Source organism: Colletotrichum destructivum, chromosome 8, assembly GCF_034447905.1.
Source record: "Colletotrichum destructivum chromosome 8, complete sequence".
NCBI lineage: Eukaryota > Fungi > Ascomycota > Sordariomycetes > Glomerellales > Glomerellaceae > Colletotrichum > Colletotrichum destructivum.
The window spans coordinates 3,799,757-3,819,861 of record NC_085903.1 but is presented as its reverse complement, the minus strand read 5'-3'; the positions used below and the strand labels follow the sequence as shown (position 1 = coordinate 3,819,861).

The 20,105-nt window shown below is 51.9% G+C and overlaps 4 protein-coding genes across 4 annotated transcripts; 3 read left to right on the top strand and 1 right to left on the bottom strand.

Annotated features, from left to right (window-relative positions):
- Window positions 1-887: 887 nt before the first annotated feature.
- Window positions 888-9,102, top strand: CDEST_13005 (Putative Acyl transferase domain superfamily, GroES-like superfamily, alcohol dehydrogenase; the record flags this gene model as incomplete). Its single annotated transcript, XM_062929161.1, has 6 exons — window positions 888-1,023; window positions 1,114-1,148; window positions 1,211-1,491; window positions 1,568-5,463; window positions 5,531-5,711; window positions 5,787-9,102. 6 exons carry the CDS (start codon window positions 888-890, stop codon window positions 9,100-9,102), a joined length of 7,845 nt encoding a protein of 2,614 aa, XP_062785212.1.
- A 601-nt stretch (window positions 9,103-9,703) lies between these two features.
- CDEST_13004 (Putative cytochrome P450) lies at window positions 9,704-11,260 on the top strand (the record flags this gene model as incomplete). The annotated part of the gene is made up of 2 exons (XM_062929160.1): window positions 9,704-9,789; window positions 9,844-11,260. 2 exons carry the CDS (start codon window positions 9,704-9,706, stop codon window positions 11,258-11,260), a joined length of 1,503 nt encoding a protein of 500 aa, XP_062785211.1.
- Window positions 11,261-11,697: 437 nt separating this feature from the next.
- Window positions 11,698-13,446, top strand: CDEST_13003 (Putative chloramphenicol acetyltransferase-like domain superfamily; the record flags this gene model as incomplete). Its single annotated transcript, XM_062929159.1, has 3 exons — window positions 11,698-11,967; window positions 11,998-12,094; window positions 12,305-13,446. The coding sequence occupies 3 exons, from the start codon at window positions 11,698-11,700 to the stop codon at window positions 13,444-13,446; spliced, it is 1,509 nt and encodes a 502-aa protein (XP_062785210.1).
- A 2,431-nt stretch (window positions 13,447-15,877) lies between these two features.
- CDEST_13002 (Putative dynamin stalk domain, dynamin, GTPase domain, GTPase effector domain-containing protein) lies at window positions 15,878-19,066 on the bottom strand. Its single transcript, XM_062929158.1, has 6 exons — window positions 18,553-19,066; window positions 18,188-18,463; window positions 17,892-18,115; window positions 17,705-17,831; window positions 16,437-17,648; window positions 15,878-16,364 (listed from the first exon to the last, which is right to left on the bottom strand). Exons 1-6 carry the CDS (start codon window positions 18,844-18,846, stop codon window positions 16,086-16,088), a joined length of 2,412 nt encoding a protein of 803 aa, XP_062785209.1. The 5' UTR covers window positions 18,847-19,066; the 3' UTR covers window positions 15,878-16,085.
- Between the last annotated feature and the right edge of the window lie 1,039 nt (window positions 19,067-20,105).

The following is a 20,105-nucleotide window of genomic DNA, read 5'->3' as shown; positions in this document are numbered from 1 at the left end:
AATGTCCCATGTAAAAACTTTAACACTGCTGATCGTCCACTTTTAAACTATAAACGCGCTATAGGACGGCAACGATGACTAAACACTTTAATCCCCCTACCTTGACTGTAAGCTGACATGGGTGTTATCACTCAGCGCGAAGTATTTCTTTTCCAGATTCGGGTCGAATGTTGCTCCTGTCGAAGTTGCCCATCGCAAACCCCTGCTGCCAGCGCTTAACCCTCGCACAATTGCATAAACGATCCATGTCTTTGAACAAGCGAGGCAGACCCTCCCTATGCACCCCACAGACGGGCAGTGCTCTCACCGTCACGCCACGACTCGAGTCTCGGTCTCGGTCAACAAGGGTGTTTATGAAAGTTCTGGACGATGAGGATTGACAACTGGTTGGAAACTTTACACCGCCCATGAAAGCAGGTATGCTCGGTCTCGGAATCGTGCGAACAACCGATGTTACCATGTACGACATTGACTCGGCATCGTAACGAGATGCGGGACCGGTACCTGCCGACGCAAAGCTGGCTTGTTGCTTGTGATGCAGCGTTGTAGTGCCGCAGAGCTGCGTCCGGCTGGTCGGCCGGCGGAGATACACGAATCGCAAATGACGAATGTCTTGGTGATCTGGCACAAATAAGCGTCTCAAAATGATGGGTCTCTAAGTACAGGCAGCTTCGTTTACTTTTCTGGGGGTGGGTGCTTGATACACCCTATCGATAGTGTAGTTATCCTAGACATTTTCTAGTCTGATAGTTCAGCGCGTCTCGTACAATTTGTTCTTGTCAGCAAGTATCAAGAACACTATTTTACATTTTTCTCATCCATCACTGGCTGACGGCAGCCGTGCGAGGTTAACCTATCTGTCTTGATCACGTCCCTTATACGCAGTCATGGAACCTCTCGCGATTATCGGTTTGAGCGTCAAGTTTCCGCAAGATGCAACGTCACCAGAAGAGTTCTGGGAGATGCTGCGAGAGGGGAGATCAGCAGCCTCAAAGGTCCCAGAAGACAGATTCAATGTTGACGGTAAATGACAGGCCGGCGTTGTTTTGTTGACAAAGGACCGAAAGGGTTGGTGCTCAGTAGCATGCTGATACAATGTCTTTTTTATCACAGCCTTCTATCACCCAGACCCCAACAGGTTGGACAGTGTAGGCATTCCGCGTCTTGATGCGAGCGAGCAACGGTGTTTCGTGCTGACTGCCCCCCTCAGCTGCGTGTCCGTGACGCTCATTTCATGAAAGAAGACCCTCGCGCATTTGACGCCCCGTTCTTCAACATGTCGCCGGCAGAGGCTTCAGTCCTGGATCCGCAACAACGTGGTCTGCTGGAGGGTGCATATCACTGTCTCGAGAACGCAGGCATTTCAATCCCCAATATTACCGGCTCCAACACATCTGTTTTTGTGGCCTGCTTTGGGCGCGACTACGATGCTTTCATTGCGCGGGACGTCGAATCAATGTCCCGTTACCATGCCACAGGCAGCGGCAGCAGGTTAGGAAAACTTGTGTCTCCTGCTTAGTTGTAGTACCCTGTGTGGAACGATTTCTGTTAACGCGTTTCCTCACAGCATGCTGGCCAACCGCATATCTCATGCCTTTGATCTGAGAGGTCCTTCAATCACTGTCGATACTGCCTGCTCGGCAGGTTTATCGGCCTTCCACCTGGCCTGTCAAAGTGTGCGCAGTGGCGAAAGCGACCTCTCACTTGTCTGCGGCGGCAACACGTACCTGACACCTGAATCGCTCACGATTCCTCTGGATGACGCCGGGTTTTTGTCACCAGACGGCCGCTGTTACAGCTTCGATCACAAGGCCAACGGCTACGCACGGGGTGAAGGTTTCGGCTGTGTCGCGGTGAAGAAATTGAGCCATGCCATCCGTGACGGCAACGTCATTCGCGCCGTTGTCAGAGCCACGGGTGTGAATCAAGACGGGAAAACACCAAGCATCACCCAGCCCAGTCTAGAGGCCCAGATCGCTCTTATCCGTAAGACGTATGAGCAAGCAGGACTGGGTTTCTCGACGACCGAGTACGTCGAGGCTCACGGCACAGGGACGGCTGTCGGAGACCCGATCGAAGCCAGAGCTATCGGAGAAGTCTTCCGCAAATCGAGAAGAACGCCTTTGCATATTGGCTCGGTCAAGAGCAACATCGGGCACCTCGAAGGTGCCAGTGGCCTCGCCGGCATCATCAAGACTGTTCTCGTCCTGGAGAATGGAATTATCCCCCCAATCTGCAACTTTGAGAAAGTCAACCCCGCCATCAGCGAGGAAGAGTTGCGACTCAGCTTTCCAACCAATGCCGTCTCTTGGCCAAACGCTGGCCTGCGTAGGGCATCCGTCAGCTCTTTCGGATACGGCGGTTCCAATGGACACGTTATTCTGGAGGACGCTGGTAATTACTTGCGTATCCACGGTCTCCAAGGACACCACAAGTCTGTCGACATGTCGTCTTCTCGGCTCCCAGTTGCCTCCACCAACAGCTCATTGGACACACCAAGGTCGTCGGCTTCGTCGTCAGCAGATGTTTCTCGTCTCAGTGGCAGCAACCTTGGTCTAATTAGAAGTTTTTCCTCCAGGCTTGAGAACCTGGACTTAGGTACTCGTACAGAGACGATAGGAATCATCCCCCTGAGCTCAGCAGACGAAGACGGCCCATCTCGACTAGCGACTACCCTGTCATCGCATTTCAAGGACGTCAAGCACGACTTACTTGATATTCTCCACACACTATCGCGTCATAGAACTCATCTTCCTTGGCGCTCGTTTGTTGTCATGAATTCCAGCGACGACCTCGAGACTCTGGCAGACTTCACGTCTCCGGCGGTGCGAGCCTCTCACAATAATCCCGTCCTTCACTTCGTCTTTACCGGACAAGGTGCCGCCTGGCCTCGTATGGGTCTCGATCTTCTTCGTTACGAATCCTTCAAAGAGAGCGTCGTTGATGCGGACAACTACCTCTCGTCGAAGCTTGGCAACCAATGGAGCGTCCTAACTGAGCTGTCAAAGTCCCTAGCCGAAGCAAGCAGAATATCAAGCCCAGCACTTGCTCAGCCTCTTTGCACGATCATGCAGGTGGCCTTAGTTGACTTACTTCGTAGCTGGGGGGTCCAAGCTGCTGGAGTTTGTGGCCACTCAAGCGGCGAAATCGCCGCTGCATACTGTGCCGGTGCCCTCACCCGTGAGGAAGCCTGGCGCATAGCCTTCTTCCGAGGCTTGGTCTCAGAAAAGCTCGCAGCATCTCCCGATAGCACCGGAAACATGATGTCTGCGGGACTCAGTGAGCAGGAAGCTAAGGTTATGATCACGGAAGAAGGTCTGGAAGACCACGTTGAGATCGCCTGCGTCAACAGCCCCGTGAACGTGACGCTCTCGGGCACCACCGGCGGCCTCGACAAGCTCTGGGATCGACTGGATTGCGACAAGAAGTTCGTGCGCAGGCTCAACGTTGGCGTTGCATACCACTCCAAGCAGATGCTGCAGGTCTCGAACGAATATCTCGCGCTTCTCCAGGACATGCCGATCAAAGGGCAGGCAGAGACCACACGCGGCGGCGGCCCTACCATGTTCTCCTCTGTCACTGGCTCTCAGATCGCTTCCCTTCACGAGCTTCGCAATCCTGCATACTGGGTTTCGAATCTCACGGGAACTGTACGGTTCTCGGATGCGTTGGCAGCAGATGTCCAGCACTTTAACCTGCAGTCGCGACGAGGACTTCAGGTTCTCCTTGAAATCGGGCCTCAAGGCGCTCTTCGCCGTCCTGTTCAAGACACTCTCACGCCGCTACTGGGTGGCAAAGACAGGTGGTTTTACACGACCTTGCTCGACCCGAAGCTTGACGACACAGTTGCTACCCTTGGCGGCATAGCACGTTTGTGGTGTACAGGTCTGGATGTCGATCTTTCAAAAACAGTGTCGTCGCCCAAATCGGAGGAAGAAATACCCGAGCAACTCGTCGACCTCCCCGCATATCCCTTCAACCACAGCAAGCTCTATTGGGAGGAGAGTAGGCTTTCTGAAAGATTTGCGCACCGTCAACATCGGCGCCACGCGCTTCTCGGCCTCCGAGCTCGTGATTGGAATTCCAACGAAGCGAGCTGGCGACACATTATCCGCTACGACGAGAACCCGTGGATCCTGGATCACGCAATCAACGGCTCAGCTGTGTACCCCGGGTCTGGTATGATCGTCATGGCCGTCGAAGGCGCGAGACAAATGACCAGTCCCGAATTCCAGATCAAGAATTACCGGGTTGTCAAAACGCGTTTTCTCCGCGCTGTCAGTGTTGACACCTCTGAGCGAGGTGTCGAAGCCCAGCTGCATATGCGTCCCCGTAAGGACATCAACAACAGTACCCTGTCGAAGTGGTACGACTGGCGAGTCTTCACCGAGGGGAGCGGGCACGAGTGGCTTGAGGCGGCACATGGCAGCATCCAGGTTGAGTATGACGACTCCGGTATTCCAGGCGCCATCAGCCGCGAGCAGCGACAACATGCTACCATAAAGAGACAGTACAACGAGATTGTCGATGCCTGCAGGTTCAAGACATATCCCGACCAGATGTATGGAAACATGCGTCAACTCGGGCTCGGATACGGACCTTTCTTTGCCCGACTGCACGACATTGTCTACGACAGAGACGGACACGCAGCCGCCAGCTTGAAACTGCGTGATTACGCAGAAAGAATGGTTTACGCTGAAGAAGACCCTTGCGTCATTCACCCCACAACTCTAGATGCGTTGTGCCATCTGCAAATGGCGGCGCTCTCGGCCGGCGGACTCCGGCCGATCCCCACGATGATGTTCACGCATTGCCAGGAGATGTGGATCAGCAACAAGCTCTTCGACCTGCCCGGAAACCCTCTGATGCACGCAGCATCGACACAGACGATGCGCGGCTTCCGAGAGAGCGAGTTCGACACCGTCGCGGTGCTGGACGGGACCAACGAGCCAGTGGTGGTGATCCGCGGTGAGCGAGGCACCGCCATCACGAGCCTGGACGATGCCGGCGAGACGCAAGAAGCGGACGCTGCTTGCTACTCGCTGGATTTCCGTGCGGATCTGTCGCTCATGGCCAGTTCGACAACGACACACAACTATCTCATGAATCACACATTCCGGCGCTTTGAGCTGCCGGACAAAGATCTCATGGACCGCGCCGACGCATTGTCCATCTTTTACGTTGAGCAAGTGCTTGATCAGCTTGAAGCCGAAGGCATGCCGCAGTATGGGGACTACCGTGACTTGTACATCAAGTGGATGCAGCGCGCCAGATCGCAACGAGAAAAGTACGTTCCCGCTTCCAGGGGAAGACATGACTTGGATGGAAAGGCCTTGGCTGCGTCCCCCGAGCCGACGGAGCCTACCACTCGTCTGGTTCATAAAGTCGGCGAGAACTTGTACGACATCCTCACTGGGAAAGCGAACGTCATGGAAGTCTTGTTCGAAAACCGTCTTGTTGATGGTGAGTTGCTCTCCAGACGAGTCCGCGGCCACTCACACTCTGACCCTGACCCTCTCCACCATTGCAGATTACTATTCGGCCGAGATGTTCAAGATCCATGCGCATCGCGTCGGCGCTTACATTGAAATTCTCGCGCATGCGAACCCTTACCTCAAGATCCTTGAAATCGGTGCGGGCACTGGAAGTTCCGCCGCTGGCGTTTTGCCGTACCTTGTATATGACCAAGGTAGCGGGAGGGAACTCAAACGGTATGTTTTGTTTTGGGCATGAAAGTCTACGATGGTTCCCCAGAGATGTTTGGCTGACATTCCATTCTCCCGCAGTCTTTCCGAGTATGTGTACACGGATGTCTCAACTGGGTTTTTCGAGAATGCCAGAGAACGCTTTGCGAAGTACTCTAGCGTCATGACGTTCAAGAAGCTCGATGTTGAGCAAGATCCAGTGTCTCAAGGCTTCGAAGAAGGCAGATATGACATCGTCATTGCAGGCAACGTACTCCACGCCACCAGCGACATGCACCAGTCCCTTCGCGCAGCCCGTAGCCTCTTGAAACCCGGAGGCAAACTCATCATGGTTGAGATTTGCAACCCGGAGAGCATCCGAGAAGGCCTAATCTTCGGCTTGCTGCCCGGATGGTGGCTGCGGACCGAGCGAGGGACGACTTGTGTCTACCCCAACCAGGGCCCCTTGTTGACCGAGGCGCAATGGAACGAGGTCATGATTGACTGCGGCTTCTCCGGAGTTGATATGCAGTGGAGAGATCACGAAGAGCTCCCGTATCACCGTCTGACCACCATTGTAGCCACCGCGGTTGAGCCGGCTCCAGATGTGTTTCCCTCTTCGCGCCCGACGCCTATGTGTTTTGTTGTATACGACGAGACATCATGCTTACAGCGCAATCTTTGTCAGGCTTTGGAAGACGATGTGTTGGGGTCTGGATCTTCTACTGCTACAGTCTCGGCTCTCTCTCCAAGTCAGGCAGCAACGACGGATGTCACTGGTGCTACTGTCGTATGTCTCTTGGAGTTGGACAAGAGCGTTTTGAGAAAGGTGGACGAGACTCAAATCGAAGTCATCAAGTCGCTCGCTCTGCGGGCCAAAAGTCTGCTTTGGGTGACAACTGGAGGCGGTCCGGATACACTCAACCCTGACGCCGAGCTTTCAACCGGGTTTGGGCGTACGATTTGTTCTGAACGGGGCGAGCAGGGCGTCCTCATTGCCAGCTTGGCCTCAGAATCAGTCAAGAACCCTCGCCGAGGCTCCGCACTACTCGCAAAGATCCTCAGCAAAGTGCAGGAACAACAGGAAGGTGACAACGATGGCTGGCATGAGTCGGAGCTGGCCGAATATCATGGCGTCTGGCATATTCCCAGGGTGGTTCCAAACGGCTCTCTCAACGATTCCGTGGCGAGACGAATCCTCAAGCCCGGGCCTCAGCCCTGCTTCATCGGCCCCGAAGCGGATCGTCGCATCCGGCTCTCGATCAACAATCCTGGGCTTCTTGATACTCTCCGGTTCAAAGAGATACCCGACGCCGAGAAGCCGCTTACGGAGGACGAAGTCGAGATTCAAGTCATGTCTTCCAGCATCAACTTCAAAGACGTCATGATTGCTTTGGGACAGATCCCAGGCAACGGGTTCGGGTACGATGGTGCTGGCATCATTTCGCGTGTTGGGCCCAAGTGCCAGCACACGAAAGTCGGGGACCGCGTCATGTTTGTCTCTGTCACCGGGGCTTTCAGCACCTTCGTCCGCGTGTCCGAGCTCCAGACTCACCCCATGCCGGACACGATGCCCTTCACCGTGGCTGCGTCCATCCCCGTGGTGTACTGCACTGCGCTGTACTCGATCGATTACGTCGCGCGTCTCCGCCCCGGGGAGAGCATCTTGATACACGCGGGGGCGGGCGGTGTTGGTCAGGCCGCCGTCATGATTGCCAAGCAGAGAGGCGCCACAATCTATGTCACTGCCGGCAGCCAAACCAAGCGCGATCTGCTCGTCAACGAGTACGGTATCCCACCAGAGAACATCTTCAGCAGCCGCGACGCATCCTTCTACGACGACATCATGTGTGCCACCAACGGTCGCGGCGTCGATGTGGTTCTCAACTCGCTTGGCGGCGAGCTTCTTCAGCAGAGCTGGAGGTGTATCAAGGTCTTTGGCCGCTTCGTTGAAATCGGGAAAGCCGACATTCTGCAGGACACAGGGCTGAGCATGGCCTCGTTCGATCGCAACGTGACGTTCTCGGCGGTGGACCTCATCGTGGTGGTGGAAAACTCCCGCGAGCTGATGAAGCAGGTTATGACAGACGTCATGGCCTTGTGGACTGAGCATCCCGAAGACGTCCACGAACCCAGACCTCTCCATGTCTACTCGGCCACTCAGTTTGAAGAGGCGATGCGATACCTTCAAAGCGGTAGAAACACCGGCAAGACAGTCATCGACTGGTCTCAGCCTGCCCAGATTGAGTTTCTTCCCGCCTTGAAGCCGAGTTACCAATTCCACTCGGACGCAACCTATGTCCTGGCCGGTGGTCTCGGTGGTCTGCCCAAGGCAATCGTGCGCTGGATGATCGGCCGAGGGGCGAGGTACTTCCTGCTTTTGTCACGATCGGGGGCCCATGGAAATTCAGACGCTCAAAAGTTCATGGACGAGGTTGAGAGCCACGGCGCTCGGGTACTCGCCCCTGCTTGCGACATTTCCAATCGTCAGACTTTAGAGGCAATTCTCCTCCAGACACCCCGGGATTTCCCTCCCATCAGGGGCTGCATTCAAGGTGCCATGGTGCTTCACGACGAGCTGCTGGAAAACATGACGGCCAGTGTTTGGAACGAGCCTCTCGAATCCAAATACTGGGGCTCGCGCAATCTTGGTGAGATACTACCACCCGACCTCGACTTCTACATCATGTTATCTTCGTTTGCGGGTGTCATGGGGAACCGTGGCCAGAGCAATTATGCTGCTGGCAACACCTATCAGGATGGCTTGGCGCGCCATCTTGTTTCTCAACGTAGGCAACGCGCCGTGTCTGTGAATCTCGGCTTGATTCTCGAGACCGGTTCGGCCAACTCGAATTACTTCTTCGTTCAGTCTACACTTCGCGCAGGATTCTCCGGAGTCACCCAAGACCAACTCCTGGGCTTGCTTGACGCTCTCTGCGACCCGAGCTATGACAACTCCAGTCCTTCGTTCGCGCAGGTGGTACACATCGCAGACAGTCCAAAGACCCTCTGGGAAAAGGGACACGAGAGTGTCTTGGGCTGGATGACGAAGCCTCTGTTTCGCAATCTACACCGTCTGGGAGCCCAGTACGAAGCAGAGGAGGGCAAAGTTGGCGGGTCATCGGGGACCGAGGTTGATTATTTGGCCGAAGTCAAGAGCGCCGAGTCGGCTGACCTGGCTGGGGACATCATCGCCAAAGCGCTGATAACGAAGTTGGCGAAATCGCTGTCACTCAACGAAACAGATCTGGACCCGAGCATGCCCGTCTTCAAAATGGGAGTCGATTCACTCATCGCCGTGGAAGTGAGATATTGGTTCTTGAAAACATTTGGCGCGCAGGTCGCCGTCTTCAGCATTTTGAAAGATCAGAGCATGAACGACTTGTGTCTCTCGGTCGCAATGGATATTAAGAAGTAATTAGAGTCATTCTAGAGGTAGAGGTAGATTTCAGTTAGAAGACGCTTGAATACCTTGCCGGTTAGATGATGCAGCAGTAGTGCACGAGAAAGGTTAGATTAGCCTTATGATCTTTTTGATTCCTGCTCTTCGTTCACCTTGCAAAATTATTTACAAAGTCTTCGTGACTTGCAGTGGAAAACATACTGGGAATTTTAAGATAACATTGGGCATATTGAGGGAAACATTGTTTACAAAATACTTGACGGCTTGCAGAGCTGAGAGGTCTCAACATGTCGATGATCGGTCTTTTGCTTCCAAAACCCGATAACTAAGCAAATTGTCACTGATATGGTCACACGAGTCATACACGTACTCATTAGGGCCCCTGATGGAGTACTTAAGTGGTAGCTCTCCCACCCTCGACTCCGTCCCTGTCTGTTGCCATCCTCATGACTTTCGTGGGCGGCAGTACGAGCCCCTTAGCAATGTGTTTTGAGTTCATCCACCGCCACACAGCAACATGCGCCGGCGACTTACTTCTGACGCTGACAACTTTTTATAAAAGATCTTCAAACCAGGTAATCGCGTTTTCCTACACGACAGCTTTTGTTCTGTCAGTATGGAGTTGTTGGTGGCTGTGGCGTTTCATAATCAAACCTGCTATATACCCAGAATTACCCCGGCCAGCTCAGTATTTCATCCCATGTAGGTGCTCTCATTAGTATTGAAACTGTCTTCAAACCTAATAACCCAATTCAGATGTTGGCAATCTTTTCGCTATGATGAAGAGTTCCCACGGGCTGTACTCAAAGACAGTGTATGTAGCACTGGTAACGTGATCGCGGACAGAGCAGCTGCTAACCCGAGCTACAGATCTCGCCGCAAAGACAGCTCGATTTTCTCCATCACCGTCATGGGTGATGAGCTGTACATTGCGACATCCCCGGCCGATGTAACCGCAATCTTAAAGGAGACAAAGAGTCTCACATTCGATCCTATCATCCGTCTTATCTTGGGGGAGTTCGGTATGGCAAAAGAGTCGCTTGATGCTCTGTTCGAACCCCGGCAAAAATACAATAACAGGAATTGGATGGACCGCCAGCACGATATCTTTCGGTCCCAGATGCATCCAACCAGCGATAAAGGCGAAGCCTTGTCAACCAGGATACTTCGAAACATCGATCAGTCCATGCAATCATCGCTTTTGAACGACGCTAGGCTGTTGCCACTTGTGCGAACAGGAGAAAAGGCCGTGTCACTCTGGAAATTATGTTCTCATGTTCTGGTCGATGCTTCAACCCGGGCTTTCTGGGGAGATAGTCTCGTTCATATCGCACCGGACTTTGTCGACAACTACCTGGCCTTTGATGCGGCATACTGGAAGAGGGATAAGTCCAAGAAAGATGCCAACAGTTGCCGTCAAAAGAATCTCATAGCACTTGAGAAATGGTTGAGATCTCCCAAAGCAGAGAGGAGCGATGCTTCTTGGCTGGTAAAGAGCCTGGAGCAGGATTACCACGCCATGGGAATAACGGACAATGCCCAAATCGCGGCCCAGTACTTTCTCTACCACGAGGTTATCAACGCCAACGCATTCAAGAGCTGCTTCTGGCTTCTAGCTCATGTCATTTTCGACAAGAAGCTGCGGGCGGATTTGGAAGAGGAGATGCTGCCTGCCGTCCAACGCCATGACCAACAGATCGAGATTGACATACACTATCTCCTCAACGAGTGTCACCTTTTGGGATCTGTATACGAAGAGACTCTCCGCCTGTGCAGCGATCCAACAGGCATTCGACAAGTTGTTCAAGAGACAAAGATTGGGCGTAAGACGGTGTATCCGGGCCACAAATTGCTCATGCCTTACCGACAGATGCACCTGGACGACATGGCCTTTGGAGCGTCCACTGGTCAGTTCATGGCGACTCGGTTTCTCAACAACAAGCTCCTCTCAAAAGCAGAAAACTTTCGACCCTTTGGAGGCGGAAACGGCCACTGTCCTGGACGGTTCTTGGCTCGTCGCGAGGTATACATGCTTGCTGCACTTTTACTTTTCCGGTTTGAAGTTGATCTGTCCCCGGGTTCTGAAATGCCGGTCATTGATGAGAAAGCACCGACTGGAGGGATCCTCAGACCAGTGGCCGGGCACGATGTACTACTTGATATCAAGTTGTAGACAAAATGAGGCAAAACCTAGACGGCAACTTCAGACATTGACGAATAGCAAATAGTGTGATTGACTTATCGTGGTCATCTTGTCTGTCTGGCTCACTCGTTGCATGTGTTTTGCTAAAGTTTGCATGCCCCCTTGGTTTCAGCGTCTAAAATACATCTTTTAGGCGTGCAGCTGTTGGAGCTGGTGTTACAGAACTAGCATGACAGTTGTAATACTGATCGGGAACACGAGTCACTGAAAGTTCACGCTAGCCCACCAATGTCACAGGGGTTTGATTTACCACCTTGTCACATTGTTTAGTTTCCCAGTTGGAACCTAGCCGAAGTTCAAGTCAGCAGAGACGTGACACGGGTAGTGGGGCGTCCTAGAAATATAAAATCTGGCATGTAACCCACGGATTCGCCTTCATTCCTACCTTGCCTAACGACACCGACAAAATGGAAGCTGTACGGCGCCTGCTTGGAGTACCTCCAGCGAGAACTGCACCAAGAGTTGATGACGACCATGTTTACCCCCTCCACGTGCTAGATGACACTAAGATGCATCGGGAGATTTTTCTTAATTGGATACTGGTGTTTGACGATGTACTCGATGCTGGAAGGCTACATAGATCGTTAGCCCGGCTCCTTGAGCTAGGTGACTGGAGAAAGATTGGGGGGCGTCTCAGGCTGAAGGTAGCTATTTGTTTGAGTTTCCTGCCGTTGCCCGTAATTTACAACAGCTAACCTGTATACAAGGAAGACGGCCGACTAGAGGTCCAGGTTCCACAGGCCTTTACAGCAGAACGTCCCGCCATAGCCTACAGCCACGAAAGCTTAGATATGGATATGAAAGGTACGTCAATCTAATGGCAGGAGAGTTTCACTTGTATCATAGTGCTATATCGCCTCATAAACAAGATGTATTCCTAAGCAGCTGTTACCAGTTTGACCTATTCATTTTCACCACAATGAGTTGCTTCCTTCCATAACTAGATCTGTGTTTTGTTTGCTGTATTTCATTTCTAGTAGAAGTAGAAGAAGCTTAACTAAATGGAAAAAACAGACCATCCCATCGCAAGGACACTTCCTAAAGTCACGAAAAACGCCTCCATTCAGCCTGGGGCTCCGTGTTACAAGTCTTTTGCAGCCCCTACGCCAGCCACGTTGAATGACTATCTCTATAAAGACATTCCCCAGCTGTCGTTACGCATCACTTCATTCCAAGACGCAACACTTGTCGCACTCTCTTGGCCTCATACGCTGATGGACGTCATGGGCCAGGAAGCACTTCTCCGCGCGTGGTCTTTAGTCCTAGGTGGCCGAGAATCGGATGTACAACCTGTCATAGGGGCCTACAAAGATGCGATGGCTGCAGCTATTAGTGGCTACAACAAGGGGGAGTTCAAACTAAGGAACAAGGTGCTACGTGGTTTTAGCCTTGTCAAGTTTGTGCTCCGATTGGTGTGGGACAAAATATGGAACCCAGCTCTTGTAACGCAAACCATCCTCGTCCCTCAGAGTGCTCTTACAGAGCTGCGACGACAGGCTCAGATGGATCTACGTTTGGGATACGGCAAACCGCCCTTTGTTAGCGATGGAGATATACTTGCTGCATGGTTAGCGCGCGCAGTGGCTTCATCACTTCCGCGGCCGCGGCCCATGACCCTGGTTCACGCTCTCAACGCACGCACCCGTCTTTCGTCGCTCGACGCACCAGGCGTTTTCATACAAAATATGGTGGTGGCAGCCCATACACTTCTGTCAGCTGATTGTGCAAGGGGGCAGCTTGGGCAGATTGCGCTGGAAAACCGGCGTCACCTGATGGCGCAGTCAACAGAAGGCCAGGTCCTAGCCTTTTTACACGAACAGCTGAAGGATTGCAAATCAGGCGGCAACCCAAGAATGCTTCTTTGTACCGACCCTGATGCTGTACTGTTGACATTCACAAACTGGAGCCAGGCAAAACTCTTCAGGGCGGCTGACTTTAGCCCTGCCGTTGTGCATACAGCAAAAACGGCCTTGAGAAGATCAGGCAACCCTCCTGGGACTATTACAACTCACTTCGTAGATGTGGTATCAGGAAGTCCAGTAAGGATGAGCTGGGTTGGCGTGCTGGGGAAGGACCATGGCGATAATTATTGGCTTAGTGGACTTCTGCTGCCCTCGGTCTGGGCTAAGGTTGAAGAGGGGTTTGCCAAGCTGTGAACAGCAAACCGATCTTACTGCAGGTAGTCTCAGCACGCTAGGGTACTAGAATCAACCTTTTTGTATCACAACTACTGAGTTAAGCCAATTCTCCGTCTCTTAGGTAATAAAATTATAATATAACGTCAAGCACCCACATTTGGCCCCCCCCCACATTTGGCCCCCCCAAAAACAAGGGCATTCCCACCAACATCAGTATGTTTAATTAATTACTAACTAGGCCTAGATGCTACTACAATACAGCTTTTAGCTTTACTAGGTATATCAGACTTGCTAGATCCATCTGTAATATCCTCTTTTTCGCTAGCCTTAACTTAAGCCTTCTGGATGTCCTTAATGTTAGCAAACTTAGTGTTTGGATCTAGCTAGACTGCCTTTCTTTTCCTAACTGCAGTGCTTATAACCTTTGCCTGCAGAAGCTTTAGCTTATGCTAGGCAGTAGCTAGCTTATATGCCTGCTTACTAAAGCCTTTTTTTACCTTTATAAACAGAAGGCGTTAAGTAGAGGCATTATTATCTAGCTCTATAAATAGCTTTAGTTAGCTAGCTAGATCCTTTATCTTCCTTAGCGTTAACTATGCTACTGCAGATAATGCAGATGCCTATCCTTTAGCTTCTTTACTTCTAGACTGCCCTTTGCAGGCCTAATCTAATGGCCCTAGTGTTAATAGGAGCATTAAAGGGCTTATAAGGGGCTTAGCTATAGAGACAGGCTATAGGCTAGTATATTTCTAACTACTTTTAATGTTATCTATTGTTAAGCCTGCTAGATAAGCCTTCTAATAACAGCCTATAAAGTTCTTTTTACCTACAATAGTAGAATTATTCTACTAACTAAGGTATTTAAGCTCCTTCCTATAGGCTGCCTTTATAGGGCTAAAGACTAACTAGTTAAGTAGCTAAAAGACATAGGAGGTATGTAGTAGTAGGAATAAGAGATAGACGTTATTAATATAATATGTTTACATAAATTCTGTTGTTATGTAACTCCTATAGCTATTAACAACTAGCAGTCTAGCCTCCTTACCCTAGGAGGCAGTCTAAGGGATAGTCTAAGGGATAAAGACCTTCTGCAGCTATTTAACTGCAGTGTTGTCTGTAGTCTATCTATTTTCTGTTGCAGTGAACTGCTATCCTTTATAAGGGCTAAGATCTAAAGGAAACTACTGCTGCTAGACTGTCTTACCCTTATATATAATAAGGGGATTTAGGGCATAGCCTATAGCAGAGATGCACTTAATAATAGACACTTATGCCCTTAATCCAGGCTGTTTCTTGCAGACAGACTTCATCTCAGCCATCCCTAGCACCAGCCTATTAGATCCCTAGCCCTTAAGGATACCAGTCTCATCTATGTTATATCTGTTGGCTGGTTTAATGCCCTTAATCTCTAGTATAGCAAGGAGTTTAAACTAGTCCCTAATAACCTTAGTAGATGCTCTATTAATACATCTAGAGTCTATAGGGCAACTTCTCTAGACCTTGATTGATAGGTTTCTTCTTTTAAAGCCTTAGATCTATTGCTTTCCTAGAGGATCTATATCCCCTATAGTATAAAGGATCCTTTCTGCAAATACCTTCACCTGCTGATAGGTTGGAGCAAGCCTAAGGGCATGCTGGATTCGCACCTATTCAGCTAGCTTAGCCTCCTAATCAGGGGAAAGCCTCTAAAGGTTAGAAAATGCAGCTGCCCTTGCTTAGGTGCCTTAGAGTTAATAACAAAGTGTTAATCTTAGGATCCCCTATTTAGAGGATGCCTTATAGATAGACTAGCTATTAGCAACAGCATCTAAGGCCTAGTTAACCTTATACTTAGTGTATTAGCCTATAAGGACTAGAAAAGGGTATATAGAAAAGATAAAGCTATTTAGTTAAGAACTGTAAATGTTGTAATGTAATAAAGTTAGAGAAAACAGGAGGCTAGTGGTAGTGGTGAGGCATTTTTGGGGGGGCCAAATGTGGGGGGCCAAATGTGGGTGCTTGACGTTAAGTTGTTTGGTGGTTTGCTGATGAAGATAGTCTGCGTCTTTTGTGGTCGACCTGTAGGGAAAGTCTCCAAAGACCTGCTTCGCTTGTGTGATCCAATGACGTAAACATAGTTGCCCTTGTGCCAAACAAAATGCCGTTTCTGTCGCAAAAATCCAAATTAATTTCCATCAAACCGTTCATACTCTGCTTCTGGTAAACGCAAATGAAATGGCCATGTGTGCTCTTCTGCCGTGGGGCTTCTTGGCTTCTTGGCTTCCCCCTGTCGTGGACTTTGCCGGCAGCGCCACAATTTTTAAACGACAACCCGGCCGGTTGCTGCTATTTGTCTTGTGTTTCATCGCTCCAAGCAAGCACACGTTCAGTAAAGAGGACGACTCTCAGCCACGCACGACTGGCGAGACACAAAGCGGAAACGCGTCTGTAAAAGTAACTCTCATCCCTTGTTGTGTTTTGGAGCTTGCAAAATCGTTCAGAAGTGATGAGACTACGAAAGAGAAGTTCATCAATAGATGCTATTACTTATGTTTTCTTCTAGATACCTTAGGCTAGCTAAGGCCTAACTCAAGTGGAGATTCAGCTGCACGCACACACAGATAGAGCGCATAGTTAATTACCAGATCCCCATACATGATTTACAGATATCCCTGCTGCTAGGCAGCAGAAACGCCCGACACATGCCCGACACTTCTGGTCTGGATTCTAGCATTCTCAGCGATCTCGTGGGCGGTCTTTAGCTTCTCAACGATGCGGTCATAGTGCGCACGCTTGTGCATAGTCTCTTCGTCCTCGCGTGCCAATTTCTCGACGTCCTCCTCGCTGAGCTTCAATACCCAGTCGGTCGACAAGCCCATCAATGGTCCCTCAGAGTACGAGATAAAGTCTTCGACGATGTCGTTCGTGATGTATCGAATGAAGGCCTCCAGGGACAGCTGGAAACGTGGTAGGTCGGTCAGTAACGACGCGATGAAGAGCGGGAAGAACTTGGGAACAGGGACACGTACCTGGTAGTAAACCTTTACGACGTCGTGCACATCGTAGATCATGTTGTTCTCGCTGGAATGGTGGAAATGGCGGAACAAGCGCTTGGCATGGTCGATATTCAGGTTGTTGTTGCCAGGCGTAAACGGCGGGATAGAACCGAGACTGTTCAGGAGCCGGACAGTCCGTAGCGCCTGAAGCCTCTTCTCGAATCTCACATCGGTGGTCTGGAGGTGCGACGCCCGCTCCCGGCGGCAGTACTCCTTGAGTTCGTCTACGGCTTTCTTCTTCGCCTGCTGCTGGAGCTGGGTGAGGACGCGGGAGAGCTCTTGGTAGAGGATGCTGGAGCAGCAGGCGGGCGAGCAGGCGTCCTCGAGGATCCAGTTGGAAGCCGTCTCGATGTCATTGGCTATGCAGTCGATGTGGTACTCAGCGATCCGCTGCCAGTTCTCCGACTGCTTCCTGTACAGAACCTGGATCACCTCCGTGTTCACCAGCCCCGGTAGCTCCGTTGTCTGCCAGATGCGGAGCTGTTCGCCGATCTCCTCGACGAGCGGCTTTATGGGTGACTTTTGCGAAGTGGGGAACTGCGTGGCCGCTCGGTTTTTCTCTGGCGGCGTCAAGGGGGGAGATGTGACGTCGCGCTCGTGTTTGGTACCCGTTGTCTTTCCGGCAATCCTCGCCGCGTAAAATTCCACGGCGTCGGCGAGCTGCGTCATCGGATCGGCGTCGGGGTCCTCGAAGAGATGGGTGTGGCCGCGGTTGTGCATCTCTGCCGTGAAGAGCTCGTTCGCCTCCCGCACCAGCCCGCGCACACGGAGCGCCTCGTCAGACAAGGAACCCGGGCTCTTGAGCGTCTTGACCGCAGTGGCGTGGTATCTCTCAACAACGTCCCTGATGTACTGCTGGCGGAGACTGTGGCTGGGGCGCGGATCGCCGAGGGCCCTTCGGGAGCTTTCGGCGTCCGAGAGCAGGCTCCGGACAGACTCCTGGATGACGGGGAAGTTACCGCGGATCTGGGCGCAGAGTAGGTTGCCGAGATGTTCCTGGAGCGCGCTAGAACCCCTACGTTCCCTCCGTATCTTGTTCCACGGCGGTTGATCGAAGAGCTTGCGTTCAGCTTCTTTGACATCGAAATCGTCGTCATCAAGCTCAGAACGATTCCGCACTACAAACCAGCCGCCTTGCATGGACTTTTCCGAGTCTTCACCGCCCTCGCTTGCGATTTCGACCACCTATTAATGGTCAGCTCATCTCCCAGCCATCACGGTCTGGGTCAACAAGAACGAACCTCAGTTGGGGACTCCAATCTGTCACACTTGGTAAAGACACCGACAAGGCGTTTCTTGTCAACAAGATTGGCAGCCATGTTGAAGATCTCCTGTGTTTCCAGATCTGCGGTAGCAGCGGCCACACAGCTGGGGTTGGTCAGTTCTCGTGAGGGGACCAAACAGGGCGGGATTGCTTCCTCTACTAACATGACAATGTTTGCTGGTTCCTTCATGTATTCTTCCACCATCTTCTTGACACCATGCAACTCGTACTCGTTGACGTGGCGAGGGTACGCAATGATACCCGGCACATCGAGGATGCTAAAGTGTGACCGGGACGGGCCCGAGAGCTCGATGCGAAGAACCTGGGTGGCGAAGTTTTTCGTGTGAGACCCTTGACCGGGTTTGATGCCCATGTACGATGCTGATATCTTGACGCACAGTCAGAAACGGCATGGTACGAACGACGAAAACAGTGTTCCGACAGAAGAGAGATTGCGTACATTTTCCATCATCTCGCCGAATTCCTCGGCTCCCAGACGATCACTGACATAACTGTACCTTCTGTAGGCGTCATCAGGTGGATACCCAAAAATGTCTGTCACTTCGGGGTCGACGATGGTGATTTTGACGGCGTTCATACTGCCGGGCGCCGTCCTGCGCGACACGATGCGCGTGGCGAAGCGGGTGCAGCATCCCTTGCCGACGGGGAACGGGATGTCAGTCAGGCTCTGGAGCAGCGAGGACTTGCCGGCGGACTGGCCTCCGACTATGACCAGCTGGTGTTTGTGGTGTTTGGGTCAGCTCTTGCACAGCGAAAAGGTTTTGTAAAGGATCATTCATCAATGCATTGGTCATGGTAAGGTACCTGAGGAATCGCCAATTCCTGGCCCACGCCGCACGACTGCAGCCGGTCGATGGCGTCGAACAGGATCCTGCTGCTCTCGCTGTCAAAGGGGTTGTCTGGAAGAACGTCATGCCGCTCTTCGCCCAGCGCGTTGTCCTCTTTGTCGGAACGCGGAGAGTAAGTTGCAGACTCAGCGGCCTGCGAATCGCCGTTCTGTGACCCGAGATAACTTCTAGGGCGCTGTGGCGTACTGAGGCGAGGTATCTGCCGCTCAGAACCGAATGCCCTGGGTGAAGTTGCGGATGGCAGTGTCATGATTGTGTCGAAGCTACGCCGGCACGGCCGAAGTCGGAAGGAAATAAAACAAGCAGTTTGGGATACAGAAGTAATGTCAAGCAACCAAAAGAAATAGAAGAGGAAGAGAGCAGCGAGGGAAGCCAAAAGCAAAGTGTTGAGATTTCGGGACCGTGAAATGTGATGAGCGGGAAAGAGATGGAAATGATGTGGACTGTGTGCTTTCGACTGGACGTTGAAGTTGATACTGCAAAAACTCCATTTATACCACAACTTTGATACTATTTATACCCCAGCTGGTGGTCTGAATGAACACAAGTTGAGCACGTTTTGGCTGAATCCCCTAATGGCGATTGCAAATGCAGGAGAGGCTTTGTTGGTAGCAGATTTGCCTAGGGTAGGGGGGGGGCTCTACTTCAAGGACCGCATGCAAGCAAACGAATCCCATTGGGCAATTTCAGATCAACGCAGCTTATCTTTACTCCGCCCGACCCGAGGGAATGGTTACGAAACGGGTCGGATTCTGCCCCGGCCGCCCCTTGAAGCAATCCAATCTGGGGGGGATATGATGTGCTTAGCCGCCGCCCGGAATCGCCGCCAGCCCCCGGCCACAATATCCGGCCTCTATTCCACATATAGCGGTTGGTCGTCCCCGCGTCTGGGTCCACTGATGGAAGCGGAACGTTCTCCGATGCGCTGCAGGGAAGATGGAAACAACACTGTCAAGTCAAGGGGATGCAACCAACGACCCAACGACAGTCTGATGCGCTCCCCTGCTCTCTGCGCCACACTGGACCCCAATAACGGAGCCGGGATTTGGGTCAAGGCCGAGTTTGGAATCAGGCTTGCAAGAGATCTACCTGCCAGGAAACCACGAGGCTATTTCCGAAACTGGAAGTTTATCACTCAACTCGACACAGCTGACGTGGCTCAGGTATCGCAACTGGCAACTGGGATATGGTACGAGTCGTTTCATCTTGAGCGTCCGGATACCAGGCCGGCATGCCACGAAGCCCCAAGTACGGTCATTAACCGCGTCTCTGTGGGCGTCACGCCTCTTTCTTGCGCCGTGCCGTGACCACTACGCGCCAGCCCCCTTCTTGCCCTCTGCCAATGCCTGAAATACCTTGTCCACTTCCTGTTTTGCAAGTTTACCTATCAGAATTTGTCAGATAGGCCTAGGTTCGGTAGAGAGCTGGCTCAACTGTGTGTGTTCTGCGTGTCGTGTGGGCCAAGGCCAACAGCAACTTCCCTCCCTCGCCATCATCGTTGTATTGAGC

Coding starts and splice junctions, on each gene's coding strand:
- CDEST_13002 (XM_062929158.1), bottom strand. CDS start 18,846: ATGACACTGCCATCCGCAACTTCACCCAGGGCATTCGGTTCTGAGCGG. Junction 18,116..18,187: donor TCGGCGAGATGATGGAAAAT/GTACGCAATCTC, acceptor CTGTGCGTCAAG/ATATCAGCATCGTACATGGG. Junction 17,649..17,704: donor GATTGGAGTCCCCAACTGAG/GTTCGTTCTTGT, acceptor GACCATTAATAG/GTGGTCGAAATCGCAAGCGA.